Genomic DNA, 25381 nt, shown 5'->3' on the forward strand with positions numbered 1-25381 from the left:
TGTCTTTTTAGCAGTATGGTCCATCTTTTTCGACTCTCTATCAGCAGGAACCCCAGGAAACGAGCCAGGAGAGGATCTGGAGGAACATGAAGCTTGGACCACAAGGCTCTCTGGAGTTGGTTGCTTGGAAAGAAACACCGGATCCCCAGGCGCCGTCCTGTAACGCCGAGCCACCGCTCTGTTGACCGCAGCGGTGGATACAGGTTTCATCCAAATATCCTTAATAGGGTCCAGCAGAGCCTCATTGAATGGAAGAAGAGGCTCAGCAGAAGCAGATGTCGGATGGAGGACCTCTGTCAATAAATTTCTCTTAACCTCCGCGGTAGGAAGAGTAATATCCAAAAAGTCTGCAGCCTTACGAATGACCTTATGGAAAGAAGCTGCCTCCTCTGTGATCTCTCCAGGAGAAGCTAGCTCCTATTCCAGGGTAGTGTCAAGGCCACAAGCTGAGTCCAGACCCTGGAAGTCACCTGAGGGCTCTACAACTTCTCCTTCCTCCAGGTGATGCCTCGAGTAGTACTCCTCTTCCAAGAGACGAAGGGCCAGGCGCCTTGATCTAAGTCTGGACTCCAAGCCTGCAGCCGACGCCAAAGATCTCCGTCAGCGCCGAACCTCGGATTCGTCCGACGCCGGAGGCTCCAGCTCCACAGCGTTCTTGGACGTCGATGAGATCCGAGGCGAATCCGACGGCGCCGTAACAGGTGTAGCCATCCTGATCGACGTCGTAGGCATCGGCGTCGCTTCAGACGCAGCAGACATAAACGGGGTGAACGGCGCCGACTTGAAAGACGTTGGAACACCCAAATCGTAGGCCAAAAGACCAGACGGACCTGCATGACTTTCACCCGGCGCCATGGAAGCAAAGATGTTAAACATAGCGTTCAAAAACGCTGCAGGATCCGATCCCGGAGTCTGGAAAGCCGGATTCTGTTGCTGCTGCACCGGCAAAGCTGCCGAAGAGGGTTCTGGTAACTCCTGGCCAGGAGAACCTTCAGGCCTCTGGGGAGGCTCGACCTCAAAGACCGACCCAGGTGACGTCGGGACGCCGGAGGTGGAGTGGTGACGGTCGGGCTTATCTCCCACGTCGGACGACGCAGAGTCGACGGAGAAGCCGATCTAGACCTGGACCGTCCTTTATCGATCGGCGCCGAGATCCATGATGGCGCCGAGAGCCACAATGGTGATGGCGAGACCTAGAGGATCTCGACGAAGACTCCCTCGTATGACGCCTCTCTTTCTTCTTCTTGGACTGGGCCAAGAATAATTTCGCCTCTCTTTCTTTGAGTGCCTTAGGGTTCATGTGCTGGCACGAACCGCATGCCTCGACCTCATGATCAGAACTAAGGCACGAGAGGCAGTTTTCGTGGGGGTCGGTAACCGACATCCGACCCCTGCATTGGTTACAAGGTTTAAAGCCAGATTTTCTAGGCTGCGACATCGTAACCGTCCGTTGGTAACAGTAGCTCCCTGTGAGCCTCGAAGAAACAACCGTTATTCGGGCACGGAAAAAAGGGAACTGACGTCTGCACGTCGACAACGGCTTCTTATTGCCTAGATGATGTCATGTGGCGTTGCGTGGAGTCGGGCGATTGTGACGTCATCGACATGCAGAGCTAGAAGAAATTTCCGAAGGCTGGCGCGAGGGGAGAATTCTTTTGGTGAGGAATCCACAGGTAGGTGTATCCATCAGAAAGTTGTTTTTCTTTGAACAAAGCCTTTAAAATCATGAAGTTAAGTGAATACCTTTCTTGCTGGTAATGCACATAGTCATCAACTCCATTGTTAGATTGTTTTCCTGCAACGGGCTGAGGATGGAATCTGAAGCATAGAATAGTATAGTGGGATGTCCATGCTAAATGAATTTGTGCTAAAATATAAAAGCAACTGTAACAAACAGGTCTGGAGAAGAGGGCCGGTGCATGTAAATCTAAAGCACTACATGCCACAGATGCTTACTAGGAGTATAACATTTTCCATTCGAGGAGTGTGGATATAGATACACATGCTGAGCTTAGAAAAGAAAAGCAGTCCTCCTCCATAAGCGATGGTTAACCTGTGGGGGGTTACAGTTGTTTGAAATAATGTACTTAAAATTGCTTGCCCAACATTGGCTTGTTGGCAGGCCAGCACATCTACAAAGTAATGCTTTGTAAATATATGTGGGGCGGACCATTTAGATGCTTTACATATGTCAGCTATGGGTATATTTTTTTTTCGGAAGGCCACTGAGCTCCTTTTGTTTTTATGAGTGGAGTGAGCTAAAGTTCTTTTAGCTTCAGCATAGCATGTTTGAATGCATTGACAATCCAATGTGCAATGCCCGATTTAGACATGGCACTCCCTTTGCGTGGTTTTGAAAAGGCAACGAGTTGCTTTGTTTTCCTAAATGATTTGGTTCTATCAATATAATAATGGAGGCTCATTTTGCATCTAAAGTGTGTACAGCCCCTTCCACAACTGAGTCAGGTTGGAGAAAAATACTGGTAATTCAATAAGATGATTAAGGTGTAATTGAGACACCACCTTTAGAAAAAATTAGGATTTGTATTTAGTACCAACCTACCTTTATGGAGTTGGAAGAAGGGTTCTTCTAAATGTAATGCTTGAAGCTCACTGACGCGTCTGAGTGAATTGATAAGAACTACAAATGATACATCCAAGAATAAAAAATGGAGGGGGCAGGATTGGAAGGACTCAAACGGAGGGCCCATTAATATTGTAAATACAATATTGAAATTCCTAGTGGGGGCTGGTGGGACCCTTGGAGGAATGACTCTAGGAAGGCTTTAATGACAGAAATCCTAAATATAGGAGTGTGCTGTATGATTTGTAGATATGCAGCTACTGCTGCTAGGAATAGTATTTTAAATGTAAAAGCTTGACCAGTTGTATGCAAATTAAATATGTAACACTTGCACGTGGGCTGCTAAAGGATTAATGTGTTTGGGATGACAATAGTGAACAGAACCTTTCCACTTTGCTGCATAACAGGCACAAGTACTGGGCCTGTGTGCTTCTTTAAGAATGTCTATTACAAGGCTGGTAGATTTAAATAACCAAAATCTAGGACTTTAGGAGCTAAATCGCAAGGGTGAGGGACCTGGGGTCTGAGTGCCTGATTTCTCCTTGGCGCCGAGCAAGAAGGTAATGCCACATGGGGAAGTACTGAGTGTTCTAGAACCATGGTTGCCGCGCCTATGTGTGAGCACTAGGATGAGGGTGAGGGTGAAAAATATTTGCCAAAGTCTGCGAGCTACAAACTGAAACAGAGGGAGAGGCAGAAAAGTATAAACAAATATCCTGGACCAACTCATCCATAGTGCATTGCCCCTGAACTGTGGGTGTGAGAACCTGGAGGCAAAGTTTGGGCATTTGGAGCTTTTTTGCTGTGGCAAAAAGGTATATTTCTGGGTAACCTCAACGATGGAAGTATGGGAGGACTACTTATGGGTGGAGTTCCTACTTGTAGACTTGTTGGCACCTCCTGTTGAGGAGATTATGCAAAGTTGTTGTCCACTCTCAGGAGGTACTCTGCTAACAGGTGAATGTTGTATTGGAAAGTCCACCTCCAAATGGTCTGGGCTAGATGAGATAGCTGAGGGGACCTGGTGCCATCCCAGATTTCGATCAGGACTATCATGCCAATGATGTGAGGAAGGAAGGCTCTGAGCTCTAGGTGAACAGCTAGCAACTCCAGGAGACTGATATGGAGGTGTTTCTAGATGGGTGCCAAGTACCCCTTAACAGTCAAGTCTTGTGAATGTCCATTGTTATGGTTCTCTGCTAAACTAGATCTACGAAAGGCCATCTGTTTAGGAGATTGTTGGTGTTCACCACTGTAGAGAATGGCAAACTTCACAGCTGACCGACTCCAGATCTTCCCACTGACCCTCCGCTTGAGTCCACTGGTGCGCTAAGCACTCTTGCTTGCAACGGATGCATGTTGAGACTGTAATGAAGTACTATGCCTATACATGAAGCCATCATACTGAGGAGATGCATGCCTTTCCTCACCGTTACCTGCTGATGAGGCTGGAACTGGGAATGAGTGCCTAAAAGGATTGAATCTGGGCAGCATCAGATGAATAGGAATGTGGAATTAGGCATCCTTCAGGTCAAGTGCAGCCATGAAGTCGTCTTGTTGCAGCAAAGAAATTACATCTAGAAGCATAACCATGTGAAAGTACTCTGAAGGAATGTAAAATTAGTCTCAGGGACCCATCCTTCTTGGGAATAAAAGTAGAGTGAATAAATTGCTGTGCCTTGCTGGTGTTTTGGCACAAATTCTATGGTCCTTTTTTTGAGGAGTTCCTGAACATCTTCCTTGACAAATGTTAAAGTTTGTGAGGTGGAATGTCTGGAGGTGTGAAAGCGAGTTCGAGACAGTAACCATGTTGGATAATATCCAACACCAACTGATTTGAGGTGATATTCTGCAAGGCGCACAATAACCCTTATATTTGAACCCAACCACTGTTCTATTGGGGGGGGGGGTGATGGCTGTCAAGTCAGGTTTTGGTGGCAAAGGATTTGGTGAAACCGCTCTTGCCTTTACTGTTGCAATTATTACACTTATAGAAGCCTCTGTAGTATCCCATGGGTGAGGTGGTCTGTCCCCAGGGACGCTGGAAGGAGTTGGCACTTTTCTTGGGTGGACTCATATTTTACGATAAGAGGAGTGACGAAAGGAGATGCGTTGCAATGGTGTCTGAAACACCCCCATAATCCTTGGCCATCTCATTATCTATCTTTATTTGTTTCAAGATGGCATGGACCTGAGGTGTTCCCCTAATGGAAGAGCCAAGAGATTTTTGTGGGCCTCAGGTCTAAAACCTGATACATGAAATCAGGCATGTCTAAGAAAGAGGTCACTAGAATGTATGCCTCTAGCTGCAGTATCAGCCTGCAGCAAGGTCGTTGCGAAATGTGGTGTTAGAAAATAATTTATCCTCAGAGGCAATGTGGAATGCTCACTTCTTGTGGGAGATGAAGGATCTTGTCACAGTGGGCCCTGTCGTAGCAGGATAGGAGATTATGCAAAGTTGTTGTCCACTCCCAGGAGGTACTCTGCTAACAGGTGAATGTTGTATTGGAAAGCCCACCTCCAAATGGTCTGATTTAGTGATCCTCCAGTGGTTTGCGGATTCGGACATTACCCTCTTACCCGCTGGATTGATATTTGTGCTTACTTTATCCAGTGAGGGAGCCTCACCAGATGTTTGAGAGTTAGCTCTCTTGCGTGCCGTAGCAACTACTAAGGAGTTAGGTGAGAGTTGCTCTTTTATGCATTTGGGGTGGTTAGGTGACACTTTGTATTTTTTTTTTATCAACCCTAGGTGTGAGGACCCATGACCAAATAGGGTCACCGAATATGTCTGGCATGTGGCACAACATACCTTTAAACATTGGAAGGTACTGTGCTGAGCCTTTGCTGGAGGAGAGAGTCTCAAATAAGAAATCATCCTCTAAAGGCTCAGTATGTAGCTGACATTGTAAAAGGCTGCAGCTCTGCCTATCAGGTCATGGTAGGTGGTAGCGTCATCTGGTGAAGGGTTTAATGGGATACAGATCGTGTCTGTATCTGTAGGTGGGTCTGGGGCATAGGAATCCCACAGGTCATGTGGTGGGGCAAATAATTTGTCTCCCTCTACTTAACCGCTCCCCACCCCAAAGTCAGAGTTGATGGAACCCTCAGGAGAGTATGGTGTGTGTTCTACATGTGAAGGTGATAGTGGCAGTGGGATGCAAAACAGGCACTGGTGGTGGGCTGATGTGAACGGGGCAAGTGGCCGTGTGTGCCTTTTTTCTATGCATTGGCAGTGTTGGCAATTCCAAAGGCTCTTCTAAAAATAATTGTCTCTGCTGACTGTGCACCACAATGAGGAGGTCTTGCAACGATACAAGTGTTGGGAGTATCATAATATGTTTTTGTCTGGAGTCTTTCACCTCTTGAAGCTGTTGGAGCACCAGTTCCACAGGCTCGGAAGTTATGTGCATGTTTTCCAAAGGGGTGGGTTTTCGGCTCCGAAGTTGAATGTTTCAGTGCCGTTAGTTTTGGTGCAGAGGGTTTTAGGTCAGAAGCTGGAATTTTCACCGTGAGGTGGAGCGGTGTTTCAACATCAATCTCGGTTTGGTAGCATTAATCCCGTGCTTTTTTTTTTTTTTTTATGCAGAGGCTGGACGTGCCTGATGCAGCCGTGTGGTGTCGACCATGGCCCAAAGGCAGTGGTGGCCCAACAATAGCCTTTAGCCTGTCTGGGATAGGTAGATGAACCTTTGTGGTGGTCTGCTAGTTCGGGTGGAGGGGTCTCAGTACGCCAGTGTTCCATCACCAGGTGTACATGGTGCAGAGGGAATGTTGAATATATGAAGCTTGTCCAGAAGGTCCATGGGACTTTGGCCAATTCAAGTTAATCCACAAAGTCGATAAACAGACGATGGACACTGAGGAAATCACGATCAATAACAGTCTAGAAAAAGACTGGAAAGGATTTAGCAACAACAGTGCCAAGCAGAACCAGAGGAGCACATATCCGAACCAGAGGAAAGAAAACGATCTAAGAATGGAGTTGATGACCATGCACACCAGCAAGAGGAGTCACTCTACCTAGACTCAGAAGATTTTCTTCGAAGAAAAGCAACATGCACACAACCAAGCCCAACACTAGATGGCAGGACTATGCTAAGCAAGTGTACTTACAGCCACACATGCCTCAAACATAATATTACTGACGGTAAGAAACTTGCCCTTCTTATGACTGAAGAACCCTACAAATACCTTACATGAGTCATTCCCATAACACCCACTAGGTGACAAGAGGAACGACATAGAATATCCCTTTCAAACAAGCATGGATCACTTCCTAGTAAAAATGCTTAACCAAGGAATGCTTATGAAATCAAGGAGCACGTCTCAAAAATTCTGTGCAGAGGCACACATCTTAAAAATGCAAAAATAGCAGCAAAATCCCTGGTCGAGTGAGTCCCGAAATATTCTGGAGGAACCCTCAAAAATATGCTTGTCACAGAGCTTACTATAAGGAAAATGGCTTGTTTCCATACAGATCGAATTGGAGTGCCCCTCAGAGGACTCCCATTGACCCCAATTTCATCCATTCCTGTCGCGGGCACTAGGCCCAGCCACATACATCAAAACAAGTTTGGGGGGGGGGGGGGGGGTAACGGTGAGTAGAGGACTTATTTTGTGTATCTTTCCACATTTTGGAGGTTTATGCAATATTTAGGCAATCTTTGAAGTCTGCAGGGCACTGTGTGTATGAATATGTCTAAGGATCCATGAGGCACACCACCCTGGACTCCTCTCAGGTGTCTAGTTTTCAAGAATGTCTGGGTTAGGTAAGTTTCCCTGGGTGGCCATTCAGCATGAGTCCAAATACTGCTGCTACCCCTATTACTGACTTCCCTATGTTATGTTTTGGTACCTTTTGTGTTGCGGGTGCTAGGATCAGCCACACAAGTGGGGAACAGTTTCTATTGGCACAAGTGGGAGGAACGCTAGATGTTGGGAAATTTGTAATTCGACATAGATTCTGGAAACTGAGGGATTGGCGTCTTGGATATTCCAACTGCCTTGTCTCAACCTGCAGTTCTGGTGCAGGACTTTGTCCTTTCACGTTGTTTGAAGTTATGTACAATTGTCAAGTTTGAGGGAGTGAGACCTTAGGAGGGTGAGTCAGGTATTACTGCCATGTTATTTGTGTTGTTGTTTGAGTATATGTTTATAAAAATCAATTAGCATTTACATTTTAAAAAGTCAACCCCCAGAAGACTAGCTAAGCTTCACACCACAAACAATCTGGGCATGCAACAAATACAAAGTTACAATTGTTATGCTGTTTTTTTTCCGTCATCCTCTTCCCTTTCCCTGAGGGACAGAGGAAAGCGGTGTATGTGGCACATCACTTACCTCTGAGTAGATGGAAGTGGGTGGGATACAGCAGCTTAAACCCAAAAAGGGTTAATATGACTTCCACTGAAAAAGAGCCGCGGTCCACAAAATCACCATTAAATATCTAAAATAGGAGCAATGCTGAGGAAAAGTTGAGGAGGGATGAAAATCTTAACTGAGGCAGAACAACAGTGCAAGGGTGACAAGGCATGTGGTGGGAGACTGGATAAAGCTAAGGCATATGATGGTGCATGCATGTGGAAGGATTAACAAAATGTGGTTTTGAGAGGTATGGAGAGCACACAGTATGAGAAGCTGGGGAAATAAGACATCCAACACATGTAGTAGTGGTGGGAAGGTCAAGACTTTTAGTAGAGAAATGGAAAAAGACAAAGCATGTGGTGCGGCAAAAATGGAAGATAATGTTCGGCTTTGGACCTTGAGAAAACAGGTGATCAGTGGTGTGTATAAGATTGAGTATGGTGTAGATAGGATGCAGCGGTGCAATGCAGAGAGGCTCCAAATCACTGTGAAGAGAGTTTGAAAAGGAGGACAAGTGGGAAAGAAAAGAGCATGACATTTAAACACAGTAAGAGGATATGGGCAAGATGAACCCTTCAAGGGGACCAATGGTGAAAAGATGTAAACAAGGCACATACAATGCTTGATGTTGACTGGAAAGGAGAGGCAGAGGAAGAATTAGTGACCAAGTACAGCAGTACTATCAGGCACAGACATGGAGAGAAGGAATCTGGCAGTCAAGGGCGGGTGGTGGCTGAAGAACCAGACACTGAGGAAAAGAGGTGGAGGAACCACGCACTGAGAAGAGGGAGAGTCAGAACCCAAGCACCGAGAAGGGGAGTCAGAGAAACCATGCACTGATAAGCAAGGGGGGGGGGGCAGAGGAAAAAGGCACTGGGGAGGGGTGCAAAGGGACATAGCAGAAGAGGAGGAGTGGAAGAACAAGGAACGAAGAGCAGAAGAGGAAAGGAGGAAGCGGGGGTGGAGGAAAAAGGCACTGAAAGGAAGAGGGGGCAAGCAAAGCTGGTGCCAAGGGGTGGTCAAAGAAGTTGGCACCTAGAGAAGGGGGGGGGGGAGAAATCAGATGAAGCATACACCAGGGGGAGGGCAAAGGAAGAATGGACCTGGGAGGGGCAAAGGAAGCAGGCACCAGAGAGGATGCAAGTGAAGAGAGGTAGAAATTGGCGATGTCGGGCTCAGACAACTGGATGCCAAGCAGCGTGAGTGACTGCATTTTCCCCATTACTATGTTATTAGACAACCCAAGTCTGCTGGCCTCAAAAGTTGAGAAGAGGACCAAAATAGTAATGAGAATATCAGCTACTCCCCTGCCAATACTAACAGGCCGCTCATTTTATATGCACATCACTGGGCAGTCATACAGATTGCTTCAAACCTATGCCACCATCTTGGAACAGTATTCTTCTCACCCTAACACTGTGAAGAGTGCCACCTCATACAAAGCTAATTTTTTCTTTTTTCGGCCAGCATATGCCAGCAATGTTTAGCCAATAGCATAGTTTCTTTTCTTTTCTTTAAACTATTATAAAGAATGCTTGTAGTAGGAAAAAACAAGCACTTGCAAAGCCAATACGCCTCAAATTGTTTAGACTAGGCTTGACAGCAAATATGTCAGCAGACATGAAGCATTCAGCCAGTTGCCTGAGCTTGAATGTTCGGGAACGAACAAAAGCACACATGGTACTGCAATGCTGTTAGTGTCTTAGATAACTAGATAATGAATAGTGCTTGTTTATCTCTAGCTGCAGTACAGATGGAAAGAGGGCAGTCATGAGGAATGTACTGCCGGCCCAGCACCCTCCCCTTACATCATTATTGTTAGAATTCAGAGTGCAGTTTTGCATTTGAGACCAGTATGAGATTCACAGTGCTCCACTAATCTACATAGACTTGGCTTCACAGCGCAGTTGTCGCCTAATCTTATGCAATGGACAAAAAGAGCTTTAGGAGTACTGGAGAGAGGCTCAGAATCCACCCACACGTTGGTTCTCCTGAGTACAGGATTTGATTGGGCAAGCTTGTGTGCTTCCACTAAAAATGCTACTTGTATTGACTTTTTTGGATTGTGGCAAAACTTATATTCCTCTTTCTTTTCTTTTATCTTGGGTCTACTTGCCAGGTAATTTTATTTTAATGGGTGTCGTTGATATCACTATTCACTTTTTTTTTTGGTTAACTCACACGTTGGTAATTTGTCTAGTATGGAGTTACCGTACTTCCAGCCTTGAAAAAGCCCCGGCCTTGTTTGCTAACAGGGGACGAAACATGTGTTGGCTGTTTTTTTGCACTACGAGTGTGTGGGAGGAACCACAAGACGAACCTACGCAAAAATAAAATTATACCAACTTCCAATGTGTCAAACTTTTAATCAAGTATGGGGCTGTCCTTAGATTTAATTATATACAACATTTTGACCATGAACAATCTTTAGGCAAAATGTTAACCCAACTGAAGTACTTTCTACTGGCCGATTGTTGAGCGCTACCTCGCTGGCTAAATATATATTGTACATTCTACTCTACCACCAAGTAAAGGACCACCGGGTAATGCCTTCAGTGACCATACCTGCTGTAATTTTGGGAATGTCACAGTTCCTCATGTGTCTTCCTACTGAAATCTGTGATAACATGAATCCTCGTATGGAGAAGGTGGCGAGTCTATGAAGAGTTGAAGCTCCACCAAACAAGGATACTTCCACTTAATTACATGAAGTAAGTGCTTCCTTGTCTGGTGGTGATGTGCTCATATTCCTCTGCATCATAAACACTTGCGGGCCCTTTAGGTAAGCTGTATATCAAGCTCGGAAAAAAGCATTATGACTGATGCAAACAACTGATCTATACATGGGGTGTCAAACAGGCAGAGCTTTGCGGTCATTTTGCACCTTTGCATACTCATAGTTAAAAAAAAAAAAAAAAAAAAAAAAAAAAAAAAAAAAAAAAAAGGATGAAGTATGGACTCTGCTCTCTCATCTTTGATTGGGGGTGATGTGCTAATTTTCCTCTGCAAAAAAAAGACTTGTGGGGCCTATTGATAAGCTGCAAGCAGCAAGCAATGCTGCTCCCTGAGTGCAGGAGCAATCGTTTCATCGGTTTTCCTGCCTGAAAAACACATAAAAAGGCTGCTCCCAGCGGGCGGGAGCGGTTTTCCTCCTGTCCTGCGAGTAGACTTACAGTTTGCTCTTGCTTGGCAGGAGCTGGAATAGCTCCTGCCAACTTAAAGCAAACTACTATGTACCGAAAGTGGGCACCGCAGGACATTAAGAGTCGGCCCTGGCAGGTGGGCCCCCTACTTTCTTTTTTAGGGCCAGCCCCGGAGAGGTGGTGGTCCCCAAGGATGTAAGGCCCCTCTCCCCATTTACAAAATGGCCAAGTCCCAGGCCTCTAAATGGTATTTGTGGCCCCAGGGAGGTGGTGATCCCCAGGGTTCTTAAGAGCTCCGGATAGACTGTACTCAGCCTTTCTCCAATAAAAAGGAGAATCAGTCTGCCTTGGTGGTGATCTGGAAGGCCAAGACTGGCCAATGGAGGGGGTACGGGGGAGGGGGGAAGGGACTCCCCAACTGTTTTTTTTTTTTTATTTATTATTTGCCGGGGTTTGCGGACCCTCCCTGATTTTGCTGCAAACATATTTTTTTTTAATGTTTTTTGGCATAGGTGGATTATCTGGGAGACCACAGCACTAGGCCTAGGGGGTCAGGGTATTCCCACCCTGGCCGCTTTTCTTTATTTTTAACTTTATTGTTGGGACTCGGCTGAGTTCCAGCCAATCTGAGGTGGCAGTTAATCAGATATCAGCATGGGACTGTCAGATCCGCATCCCTAGATAGCTATAATTCTTTTTCCTTTAATAACTACAAAACTACTGAACTGATTTACACCAAATCACAAAAAGCACGTCTTCTGGACCAGGAGCTACATTTCTCCCAAACTTGGTGTAGTTTCATCTGGCAGTTCAGGTTGTAGTCCTGTCTAAAATACCTAAGGGAAACTGCATGGGAAAAACATGTTTTGGGACCGCCGCCCTTTTTTCCCCTCAGCCCTCTTGACGAATCAGCCCAAAACTACAACACAGCAGCTGAAATGAGGGGCGTATCAGTTTTGAAAAGTTCGTGAAGATTCATCGAACGGCGCCAAAGTTACTGGCAAAACAAAAAATGCTTTTCTAGGGAAACCAGGCCCTAGCTATCCCTACTGGCGGCCGCTAGTGGGGATATAAAATAAGTTACTTACCTGTAACTGTAGTTCTCCGGTATTGGAAGCTTTCATAGATTCACATGCTTGAATACTTCCCCGTCGTCGAGATGGGAGTCCCCGGTGGAGCATACAACATAGGCCTAAAATGTACATCTACATTACATGCCTTAGGCTTCAATTCAATAACCTATCACAGTCATTTTGTAAAATAGACCCAAACTCAAATTTGAACCAATCAGATTGCCTCACCCCCTAGAACCTCCTGTGAGGAGCTGCCTTCCCTCAGATTTTCCGAGCCTAAGTACTGTAATAATGAGGAACACTGAGAAAAGATAGAAGGTGGGCTCATCCAGGGAGGCGGGTGGGTCGCATGTGACTATGAAAGCATCCAATACTGGAGAATCACAGTTACAGGTAAGTAACTTATTTCTTACTCCAGGAACTTTCATAGATTCACATGCTTGAATAAGACTAGCAAGCAGTAACCAGCACGGGTGCAAGGGTGCATTCGGTTCTGCAACGGTTCTGCATTCATAAAACACGATTTACCATATAAGAAAATATAATTTGCATTAAAACAATTAAATGCAAAGAAATAAGAGCCAACACTCCCAAATATAAATATATATGCATAAGATCTACTTTAGTGTTTAACAGAAAATGTGATATTATAGCAGGAGCAGATGGTGGGAAAAGAAACAGCTCACCTTATCGGAACAAATGCCTAAGGACTGCTTGACCCACCGCTGCATCTTGGAGCGTCTCAGCATCCAAACAGTAATGCTTCGTGAAAGCATGTGTCGGCCTCCACGTTGCTGCTCAGCAGATGTCAGGCAGGGAAACACCAGAAAAGAGTGCACAGGATCCAGAGACTGCCCTAGTGGAATGTGCACGTACTCTGGCGTCCAGGGGGCAACGAGCCCTTTGATGGCAAAAGGCTACTCTGTTTGAAATCCATTTAGAAATAGTCTGTTTAGTGATAGGATGCCCTCTTCTGGGTGCACTGAATGCCACAAAGAGTTGGTTTGATTTCCAGATCGAAGACATTCTTTGAAGATAGAACTTAAGGCATCTTTTGACATCGAGAGAATGAAGCAATCTTTCTGCTCCAGTCTGATGCTGTGGAAAGAAAGCCTTCAGCACCACTGGTTCATTGATATGAAAGTCTGTTGGAACCTTAGGGATAAACTTAGGATTGGTTCACAGGATGACTTTATCGAAAGCAAATTTCAGAAAAGGTTCTTGGATGGTAAATGCTTGAATTTTGCTAACTCGACGAGCAGATGTTAAGGCCAAGAGAAGCGCTACCTTCCAGGTGAGGTATTTGATGTCTGCTTTATGAATGGGTTCAAATGGTTCCTTCATTAGCTGACCCCAAGACTGTATTTAGTTGCCAAGCTGGAGGTGGTGCTTTAACTGGAGGAAAAAACCAGAAGAGACCTTTCATGAATTGCTTGATGAGCCTAAGAGACCAGAGGGATGGCCCCTTAGAGAGTTGTCTATATCTGGAAATAGCTGCCACGTGAACCTTAATAGATGCAAGGGCAAGACCAGAGCGTGCCAGATGAAGGCGATAAAGCAAGACTTGCTCTGGAGCGGATGTAAGTGGGTGAATGCCATTAGAAATGCACCATAAGACGAATCGTTTCCATTTTAATTTATATGTTTTACTAGTGCTATCAGCATGTGCTTTAGCTAGAACGGTCTTGCAGTCGCTAGGAATATTCAAATGGCCAAATTCATTGAATTCAGGAGCCATGCACATAATCTGAGAGACTTGGGATCCGGATGCCTCACTTGACCCTGATTGATGGTTAATAGCTCCGGACACGAGGACAGCAACAGAAGGTCTGTGTACTACGGTTACGGTTGATGTGGCCAGGCTGGAGCAATAAGGATTATCTGACATGGCTCTGATATGACCTTGCTGATGACCCTCAGAAGTAAAGGTATCGGAGGAAAGGCGTAAGCATAAATCCCTGACCATGCTATCAAAGGGCATTTCCCCACGACTCTGGTTGGTGATGCTAGCTTGCATAAAACTGGCATTTCGCGTTCTGGGACGTCACAAACCGGTCCAGATTTGGTTTTCCCCACCTGAGGAATATTGCATCCAGCGTCCGCTGATTCAGTTCCCATTCATGGGAAGATGTGCCGAGACTGCTTAGCGAGTCTGCTGTGGGGTTGCTTACTCCTGGAAGATGTTCTCCTCTTATGTGCACTGAGTGTTGAATGCACCAGGTCCAAATGGTCTGCGCTACCCTGGACAGCAGACGAGACAGAGTCCCTCCTTGCTTGTTGATGTTGTTCATGGTGGTCGTATTTTCCATTCGGACAAGCACCAATGAGCCTTGGATTCTTGGCAGGAAAACCTGCAGTGCCAGGTACACAGCTCTGAGCTCGAGGAGGTTATGTGAAGTGTAGCGTGAGAAGGGGGCCACATGCCACTCACTTGGAGGTCTTGTAGACATGCACCCCATCCCTCCATCGAAGCATTTGTTATTGTAAATGGAGGGACCTGAGCTAAGAATCCTAAGCACCTGGAGATATTTGCCGGTGTTATCCACCAATCAAGGGAATCTAAGATCCTTGCTGTTATCTGTATGATGGCCCCAAAGGAACCTTGCGTCTGTTTCCATTGTTTGTCGAGCTCTTCTTGTAGACAACGCATCCAAAGGCGAAAGTGGGGAATAAGATTGATACACGAGAACATCATCCCCAGTAATGACTTGAACTTTCTAACTGAAAGAGACTTTCTTTTCTGAACTGCGCCTGCCAGTTTGATGAGTTTTAGTTGTCTTTCGTCTGCTGGGGATGCCTTTGTTTGAGGCGTGTCCAATATAGCACCCAGGAAAACTATTCTCCTGGTCAGCTGAAGATGGGACTTCTCGCGATTTAGAGTGAGACCCAGCTGCTTGAAAAGGCGTAAAGTCATCTTGAGAGAATAACAGAGACTGGATGTCGAAAGCCTTCACTAACCAGTCGTCCAGGTCTAGAAATATTTGATGTCTGTAGCCCCTTAGATACGCTGCAACAGGGGCCAGGCACTTTGTAAAAATCCGGGGAGCGGATCCAAGTCCAAAAGGTAGCACTTTGAATTCAAAGTGCTGGCCGGCTACCATAAATCTTAAGAATTTCCTGCGCTTCGGGTGAATGGGTATGTGGAAGTAGGCATCCCGCAGGTCTAAGGAAGACAAAGTCTCCTCTGTTGAGAAGTTGCAAAACATCCTTCAATGTTACTTACTAGATATTTGTTGAGCTCCCTCAGAACCAGGATGGGTCTCCACAGACGAGATTTTTTCCTGATTAGGAAGAAGCGAGAATAGAAGCCCCTTCCTTTTTGAGATTAAGGTACAGCCTCTATCGCTCCTGTGGATCACGTGACATTTATTTCCAGGAGGAGAAGATGGAGATGCTGTTGATGTACCCAGGAGGGCGGAGTCTCGGGGGCATACAAGTGAACTCTAGCAGATGACCGTAACTTATGTCTAGAACCCACTTGTCGTTTGTTATCTGGCACCAAGGTTGTAGGTGATGTTTTAAGGAAGGAGAGGCAGCCAGCCCTTGGAGGTTGTCATGGTCTGTGGGAAGTACCTTTGGGTTGTCTCCCTGACTTTCCTCTGGGAGGAGGTCTGCTGTATGCTGCCACCAGAGGCTGTCTGATGAACCAATATTTTCCGGAGGGGACTCAACAGAAGTTGGCTCCGGTGAGGGAGGTGCTGGGACTACATAGTCATCCCACTCATCCTGTTCTGAAAGCACTTCCCCTTCTTCAGCCGCTTTGTCTCACGAAGCATGGGCTTGCGGACCCTTTGGAGCTTGAGAAGGAATCTGTGGACTTGCAGGGAGAACTCGAAGTGGTGCCGGAGTACATGGTGCCCTTACCACTGGAAAAGGATCTGTTGCAGACTGGACGGGAGCGCTCCTTGTAATCCACCAGCATGGGCTGTAGGTCAGAAACCAGACCAGAAGGCAAGCATACCATTCCTTGTTGTTGCTGATGTGGAACTGGGTCGTAGTATTGTTGATCATAATATGAGTCATCATCAAAGTACTCCTGACATTTTATATGTAATTGAGACGGGCTCCTGGCAACACCAAATACTCTGTCTTCCACTGATTCGTCATCATTGCCATCTAAAAAGTGAGATGGCAAAAGTCTTCACACCTTACTTGGTGATGTGACAGACTGTGTCAAATGAGTCTTCAATATCCTTTTAAGAGGAGTATGCTCTGAAGAGTGGTACAGAGGTAACGATGATGGTCTTAGCAATTTTGCAGGAATCATTTTGACTGTCAACGACAAAACTCCTGGTGTCGCCGACGGTGGTGTCAACGATAACAGTCACTGGAAACGTCGGTGTAATCGACGCCGAGAGTAGCGCCGTCGCGAGTGTCGTTGACTGAGGCATCGCCAGAAGCATCGTAAACAAGGGCATCGTCGACGGAGGCACCGCCTACGGGAGTCTCGGCGTGAGATCAATCAGCGACGGCAGGGTCGTTGACAAATATATTCTTGTTGACGAGATGGGGCGCCCCGTCGACGAGGATGAGTGTGTCATCGACGATGATCCTGCGGCCGCCGACATCGACACTGACAGAGTGACGATTACGGCTGTCACTGACGAAACAGTCGCTGATGAGAGCACCGTGAACAATGGCGCTGTCGGCGGTGCAGAACTTGATTTTTTTTTTTTTTTTTTAGCTCGGGTTGAATCTTCAAAGGTGGCATAGCCGGTTCAGGAACAGTCCTTTTGGAGGACTTTCAGAGGTATTCTGACCCCTTCTGAATGCCTGTTTGCTTTTTCTGTGGAGAGCTGTGACTTTTTGAAGAGGTCCCAGCTGATTTCTGTGACATTTTCTTGGGTGGCTCTTGAACATCGGAGGCTTCCTTCTTTTAACAGGCGTTTTAGGAGAAGAGATAGAGGAAGAGGCACTGTCCTCATCAGAGGCCCTTACCTTTTTGAAGCCACAAAAGCAGATGACCCTCTCTGTCCTTCAAATTATTTGTAGAGAATTTTCTACGTATCTTCAAGTCCTTTGTTTTATGGTTGGGATATAAACAGTAAATGCATTCCTTGTGTGGATCATCCACATATAATCTTTTCTTTAAACAAGAGGCACAGGATCTAAAAAGGCCCTTTCTCGGTGTCTGACATGGCAGCCAGTTGGAAACACCAAATAAGAAAAGAAATGTCCAAAATTCAGGTAGTCTTCTGAGAAAAAAAAGTTATGAGAAGAGCTCAAAGGAGACTCCTCAGCACAACGTGTGGTGGAAAATCTGAGGGAAGGCAGCTCCTCACAGGAAGTTCTAGGGGGTGAGGCAATCTGATTGGGTAAAATTTGAGTTTGGGTCTATTTTACAAAATTATTGATAGGTTATTGAATTGAGGCCTAAGGCATGTAATGTTGATGTACATTTTAGGCCTATCTTGTACATTCCATTGGGGACTCCCATCTCGACGACGTGGAAGTATTCAAGCATGTGAATCTATGAAAGTTCCAATACTGGAGTAAAGACATATATATATGCATTTTTTATTAGTAGTCACCAGTAGGTAGTTATAGTTAGGACCTAGTTTCCATACGAAGTGTTTTTTGAGTTGGCTATATCTTTGGCACCGTTTGATGAATCTTAATGAAATTTTCCCACAAAAAAAAAAAACAATAATAAGTAGTGATCTGTCAAGCGGGGGACGAGCAAAAACAAAAGGGGGGGGGGAGCAAAAAAAGTTTCTCTCCCATGTTAATTAACAGAAATTTTAGACACGGCTGCAGCCCAAACAGCTGGACGGAATTACACCAAATTTTGCAGAAAGGTAGATTGGTTTTTGGGATTTGGTGTAAATTCGTTCAGCAGTTTAAGATATTAAATGACACAGAAAATTGTATATCTGTGTGCAGTCAAAGCACAGATCTCATGGTGAGATCTGATTGGCTGTCAGCACTTCAACTAGGAAGTGACGGCAGGCATCTTGGGACCAATATACATGATAGCACCCTGTTGAAATGTGCTGTAATAAATGGCAGTTTTTTTTGAGTCACAGAAAGGAGAACGTATAAAGGGTAATAATAGATTTTAGTTACTATATAAATTATTTGTTGCTAAGGTGATTTTAACCTGTGAAAAAGCCTTCTGTTGGTATTTCATGAACCATGTTTGAATGAAAAGTTCGCTCATGATTTTCCCAGAGGTTAAGAAAAGCGCTCCAGAAGCTAAAATGAGAGCAAATAAAAGTAAAGTCACATTATGTTTCTCAGCCATATGAAAATGAAGTATGACAATGCCAGTAAAACATGTACTTCCAACAGACGCGGCCAGTCAGTTGACTCCCTTGTGTTCTACTGCAGCTCCCAAAGTGTTCTAAACAACTAGAGTGCTAACAGCCTTACATATGACAAAAGTTGGCAAACCGTAAGCCATCGTGATCGAATCAAATTAGTAAGACTTAAAACATTTACTTTTAGAAAGGAACAAAATGAGGGGGTTCATTTTGTCATAGAAATTATGGTAAGTGCTGTACAAAGAAAAATGAGGACACTTTTTTAAGTGAGTTCTAAGATATCTTCTTTTATTTAATTAAAACACTTTGACATGTAGACTGAAACATGCGCTTTCAACGCCAGCAGCAAACTGGCAGTTAACTCTATGGTAATCAGCAGTTTACTACTGTGCTCTAATGAGCATCTAGAGTTTATGCCAAAAGTGTAGCACATCTGACTGCCATCTTGATGAAATCAAAGTGGAAAACTGAAAGCATTTTTAACAGAGGATACTGCATTCAATGAGGAGATTAGGGAGCTTCATAAAACACAAGTATCCCAAGATGGCCACCAGAGGAAAGACAATTTGTTTTTTTTTGTTTTTTGCATTTTCATATAGCGCAGACTTGATGCAAAAGTGTTGGAATGCTTTACATAGACATCAGTTAAATTACACAAGGAGACATTCTGTTTGTGCTTTAGGTGTGTGGAGATTATGTGATCTGCCCAGAATCATAGAATGTCAAGCTAACTGTGAAACTTAAACCTGGTTCCCTAGTTGAAAGGTCTGCAGCTCTGGCTTTAACGCCACATTCTCTCCCCTAAATGTACCATATGATCAACTGATCAACTGGATAAAACAAATCAAGACAGCAAATAACTTAAAAGTGCTTCCTCACTATTTAAGAACTCAGACAATATGTCTTCATTTTAGTTTTTAGAGCACTAACCATAATTTCCATGGGAATATGGCCCTCTTATTTTTTGAATTTCTGAAGGAAATGCAGTAGGTATTGCAGTTTTGATTACATCAAGAAGATGTCAGGCATGCCACACTTTTGTGTGGGTATCGACTCTGATAATTGAGGGTAGGGAGGAGGATGCAGAGGCAACAAGTTGACCACGCTGGGCAGGCTGGAGGGTTAGTGACGGCACAACAGACCGTAGAAGGCAGGGGAAAGAGGAGCAGGGGCAACAAACAAATCATGAAGGACAGGCAAGAGATGGTGTGGCAATATAACAGACCATTAAGGGCAGAAGGAAGAGGCAGTGGCAGTACAATCATACATGCCAAAAAAACAGATTTAGGCGGGTGACTCCTAATGTTTTTAAGCCCAAAGGGGCTTTATTTTACTTGTCTCCTGACTCGAATCTCCTATTTTTCCAATGCAAGTCAAGAGGGAAAATCTATTCCCCAGGCTTTTGTTTTCCAAAATCTCCTTCTTACCAAGTTCAAAGCGTTGGGAAGTACGGTACATTGGATCACTGAGGGCAGGAGGAATGGGGTATGGACATGGACTCTGGATAACAGATGGTAGGAGAGAGATGGGCAGGGGCACCAAACTGACCTTACATGGCAGACGTCAGAGGTTGTGGCACCACCAATGTAGAAGGGTGGCCTAGTTTGTAGTGGGTATCTTGGGTACTTACACCTTATACCAGGTCCAGTTATCCCTTATTAGTGAAGTAGTAGTGTTCTAGCAGCTTAGGCTGATAGCGGTAGCTATAGCAGAGCAGCTTAGGCTGAACTAGGAGACATGCAAAGCTCCTGCAATACCACTTATAGTTACACACTATTAGTACTTAAACACAAGTAAAGACAATACTCAGTGTTACCAAAAATAAAGGTATTTATTTGGGTGACAGTACCAAAAATATCTTAGAAACAATACTCCTTCTGGAGGTAAGTATTATACACAATATATACACTAGACACCAAAATTAGACAAGTAAATAGTCACAGAACAATGCAAACAGAACAAAATCCTATAGAATGTAATGCGAGAAAATAAGTCTAGGGGCAACACAAACCATGTACTAAAAAAGTGGAATGTGAATCACAAATTCCCTCCTAGACAAGTGTAGTGTGTGCAGAATCGCAGGGAGAGTAAGAATACAGCAAAGGTAGGTAAATTACCACCACCCCAGAAAAGCAGGAGTAAAGTGCTGCAAGTTTCCTTAGGACACACTACACCTCGTTTTTGGGATTTTGCAGAAGCCAACCAAGTCTGCAAAGAACAACTGCTAGATTATTGGACCTGAAGACCTGCAAAGGAAGGGGACCAAGTCCAGAAGTTGAAAGAAGTTCCAGGAAGGACAGGAGCACCTGCCAACCCAGAAGAGGGTGCAAAAGAAGAGTCCCCGGTTAGTAGAAGACTGCAGAAATGCAAACTAGGAAGATGCCAGCGGGTTTCCTACGTGATGCAAAAGATGTCCCACGGAGTGAAGATCGTGGCAGATGAGATTTTGTGTTGGAAGTCGCCAACAAGCCTTGGCTACAACAAAAGTGCATTTTTCATCAAAATGGCGCTGGGTGGACCTACGAGGGACCGGGGGGCCTCAACTGTGTGAGGAGGAAGAGGGGGCTCTCAGCACTTTAGAGAGCCCTCAGGATGCCAGAGAGCACCCCCAGAAGCCTCAGGATCCGGGTTCAAAGGAGGTGCAAAACACGGTTGATGCAGAACAACAAAAGAAGGTCCCACGCTGCTGGAGAACAACTCAGCAAGTTGAGCATCGCAGGATGGAGTGCTGGGGACCTGGGCCAGGCTGTGCACGAAGGAAATTTATAAATAGTGCACAGAGGCCTCAGGAGGTGAAGAAGACACAGTACACAGGGGTACCATTGTTCTCGGGAAGGCAAGGTCTTACCTACTCCAAATTGCATCAGCAGGACCTCAGGACAGTCCGTGTTGATGATGTCCACCCTCTGTGTCCTTAGGAGCATGCTCGTCTTTGTGAGAGGAGTCCCAGGGTACCAGTCGTCATCTTGGAAGGCGCCTGTTTGGAGCAGGGGAGTGACTCTGTCACTCCACGGGAGATTTCTTTGGTCCTTCTGGTGCAGGATGAAGACAGGGAGTCCCCAGAGCATGCACACCGTGGAAACTGTTGCAGTTGCTGACTTGGAGATGAGGTTGCTGAAGAAAAGTGTCTCTTGTAGACACTTTGTTGCAGTTACAGCATTTCTTGGAGCAGGCTGCGGTTGATCCGAGGTCAGAAGAGTCTGCAAGCTTGCAAGCAGAATCTGAAGAGAACCCACAGGAGAGACCATAAATAGCTCTGAGAGGGGGGATTGGCTACCTTATCAGGTATGGACCTATCAGGAGGGGTCTCTGCCGTCACCTGCTGGCACTGGCCACTCAGAGCCCTCCAGAGTGATCCTACACCTTGCAAAACAAGATGGCTGAAGTTTGGGACACACTGGAGGAGCTCTGGGCACCACCCCTGTGGTGGTGATGGACAGGGGAGTGGTCACTCCCCTTTCCTTTGTCCAGTTTCCCACCAGAGCAGGGGAGAAGGCGTCCCTGAACCGCTGTAGACTGGTTCATGCAAGGAGGGCACCATCTGTGCCCTTCAAAGCATTTCCAGAGGCTGGGGGAGGCTACCCCTCCCCAGCCTGTAACACCTATTTCCAAAGGGAGAGGCTGTAACACCCTGCTCTCAGAGGAAATGCTTTGTTCTGCCTTCCTGAGACTGGGCTGCCCAGACCCCAGGAGGGCAGAACCCTGTCTGTGAGGTTGCATCAGCTGTAGCTTCAGTGCAAGCCTCAGAGAGCTGGTTTGGCAGTAGTGGGGGTCCATGGTGGACCCCCAGGGTGCATGGAATTGGCTCCCCAATACCAGATTTGGGATGAGGGGGACAAATCCATGATCTTAGGCATGTTACATGGCCATATTCGGAGTTACCATTGTGAAGCTACATATAGGTATTGACCTATATGTAATGCACGCGTGCAAATATGTTTGTGGCCTATATGTGTTCCCTGTGTGGTGCCTAACTGTATCACTGAGGCTCTGCTAACCAGAACCTCAGTCTTTATGCTCTCTCTCTGCTTTAAAATTGTCACTGCAGGCTAGTGACTAATTTTACCAATTCTCATTGGCACACTGGAACACCCTTATAATCCCCTTGTATATGGTACCTAGGTACCCAGGGTATTGGGGTTCCAGGAGATCCCTATGGGCTGCAGCTTTTCTTTTGCCACCCATAGGGAGCTCAGACAAATCTTACACAGGACTGCCACTGCAGCCTGAGTGAAATAACGTCCACGTTATTTCACAGCCATTTTCACTGCACATAAGTAACTTAAAAGTCACCTATATGTCTAACCCTCACTTGGTGAAGGTTAGGTGCCAATTTACTTAGTGTGTGGGCACCCTGGCACTAGCCAAGGTGCCTCCACATTGTTCAGGGCAAATTCCCCGGACTTTGTGAGTGCGGGGACACCATTACACGTGTGCACTACATATAGGTCACTGCCTATATGTAGCATCACAATGGTAACTCCGAACATGGCCATGTAACATGTCTAGGATCATGGAATTGTCACCCCAATACCATTCTGGTATTGGGGGTGACAATTCCATGATCCCCCGGGTCTCTAGCACAGAACCCGGGTACTGCCAAACTGCCTTTCCGGGGTCTCCACTGCAGCTGCTGCCAACCCCTCAGACAGGTTTCTGCCCACTGGGGCCTGGGCAGCCCAGTCCCAGGAAGGTAGAACAAAGGATTTCCTCTGAGAGATGGTGTTACACCCTCTCCCTTTGGAAATAGGTGTGAAGGGCTGGGGAGGAATAGCCTCCCCCAGCCTCTGGAAATGCTTTGATGGGCAGAGATGGTGCCATTCTCTGCATAAGCCAGTCTACACCGGTTCAGGGATTCCCCCAGCCCTGCAGCAAAACTGGACAATGGAAAGGGGAGCGACCACTCCCCTGACCTGCACCTCCCAGGGGAGGTGCCCAAAGCTCCTCCAGTGTGTCTCAGACCTCTACCATCTTGGATTCAGAGGTGTTGGGGCACAATGGACAGCTCTGACTGGCCAGTGCCAGCAGGTGACGTCAGAGACCCCTCCTGATAGGTGCTTACCTCTTTCAGTAGCCAAGCCTCCTTTCTCTGTAGCCAAACCTCCTTTCCTGGCTATTTAGGGTCTCTCCTCTGGGCTATTCGGCAGATAACGAATGCAAGAGCTCACCAGAGCTCCTCTGCACTTCCCTCTTCGACTTCTGCCAAGGATGGACTGCTGACTGCTCCAGGACGCCTGCAAAACCGCAACAAAGTAGCAAGATGACTACCGGCAACATTGTAGCACCTCATCCTGCCGGCTTTCTCAACTGTTTCCTGGTGGTGCATGCTCTGAGGGCTGTCTGCCTTCACCCTGCACTGGAAGCGAAGAAGAAATCTCCTGTGGGTCGACGGAATCTTCCCCCTGCCAACGCAGGCACCAAACTTCTGCATCACCTGTCCTCTGGGTCCCCTCTCATCCTGACGAGCATGGTCCCTGGAACACAGGAGCTGGGTCCAAGTGTCTCCAACAGTCCAGTGGCCCTTCTGTCCAAATTTGGTGGAGGTAAGTCCTTGCCTCCCCACGCCAGACAGCAAACCTGTGTACTACGTGATTTGCAGCTGCTCCGGCTTCTGTGCACTTTTCCAGGACTTCCTTTGTGCACAGCCTAGCCTGAGTCCCCAGCACTCCATCCTGCATTGCCCAACTCACTGAGTTGGACTCAGACGTCATGGGACCCTCCTTTGTGACTCTGAGCCGACCGCTGTACTCAGATCTTCTAAGTGCCTGTTCCGGTACTTCTGCGGGTGCTGCCTGCTTCTGCGGGGGCCCTCTGAGTTGCTGAGTGCCCTCTGTCTCCTCCTCCAAGGGGCGACACACTGGTCCTTCCTGGGCCCCAGCAGCACCCAAAATCCTCAACTGCGACTCTTCTAGCTAGATAGGCTTGTTTGCAGAAGTATTTCCATGCAGAAATACCGCAACCTCCAGCACACCGTGGGACATCTTCTCACCAAAGGGGAAGTTCCTGGCACCATCCGTTGTTGCAGAATTTTTCGGCTTCTTCCACCCAGAGACAGCCCTTTTGCACCTTCATCCGGGGTTTAGTGGGCTCCTGCACCCCCCCCCCCCCCCCAACCCACCCCCGGACACTTGTGTGACTCTTGGACTTGGTCCCCTTCATTTACAGGTCCTCAGGTCCAGGAATCAGTCTTCGGTGCTTTGGTAGCAGTTGTGGTTCTTGCAGAATCCCCTATCACAACTATACTGTCTTTCTGAGGTAGTAGGGTAACTTTACTACTACTTTTCAGGGTCTTGGTGTGGGGTATTTTGGACACCCTTACTGTTTTCTCACAGTCCCAGCGACCCTCTACAACCACCCATAGGCCTGGGATCCATTTGTGATTCGCATTCCACTTTTGGAGTATATAGTTTGTGTTGCCCCAAGGCCTATGTCTACCTATTGCATTCTATTGTGATTCTACATTGTTTGCACTACTTTTCTAACGGTTACTTTCCGGTTTTGGGTTTGTGCACATATAATTTGTGTATATTACTTACCTCCTAAGTGAGGGTATCCTCCGAGATACTTTTGGCATATTGTCACTAAAATAAAGTACCTTTATTTTTATTAACTCTGAGTATTGTGTTTTCTTATGATATTGTGCTATATGATATAAGTGGTATGGTAGGAGCTTTGCATTTCTCCTAGTTCAGCCTAAGCTGTTTTGCCATAGCTACCTCTAACAGCCTAAGCTGCTAGAAACACCTCTATTCTATTAATAAAGGATAACTGGACCTGGCACAAGGTGTAAGTACCACAAGGTACCCACTATAAGCCAGGCCAGCCTCCTACTGTATTGGTTCAGTAACATCAGTCATTTGCTCTCCTGCCCTGTAAATGATGGTATTTTTTTTTATCACAAGTGTACATCCACCTGAAAATGAGTGTGCTGCAGTGACAGGCTTGCTGACC

The 25381-nt window shown here is 46.2% G+C and overlaps 1 protein-coding gene across 2 annotated transcripts in view; it reads right to left on the bottom strand.

Moving 5' to 3' along the window:
- The window catches only part of PPP5C (protein phosphatase 5 catalytic subunit), a 269413-nt gene that overhangs the window by 126687 nt on the left and 117345 nt on the right, over positions 1-25381 (bottom strand). For both annotated transcript variants that reach the window (XM_069207677.1, XM_069207678.1), the window contains exon 7: positions 7928-8033. In XM_069207677.1, coding sequence (XP_069063778.1) covers positions 7928-8033 — 106 coding nt within the window. The remainder of the gene's footprint in view (positions 1-7927; positions 8034-25381) is intronic.

The sequence above is a fragment of the Pleurodeles waltl genome, chromosome 9 (assembly GCF_031143425.1).
Source record: "Pleurodeles waltl isolate 20211129_DDA chromosome 9, aPleWal1.hap1.20221129, whole genome shotgun sequence".
Taxonomy (NCBI): domain Eukaryota; kingdom Metazoa; phylum Chordata; class Amphibia; order Caudata; family Salamandridae; genus Pleurodeles; species Pleurodeles waltl.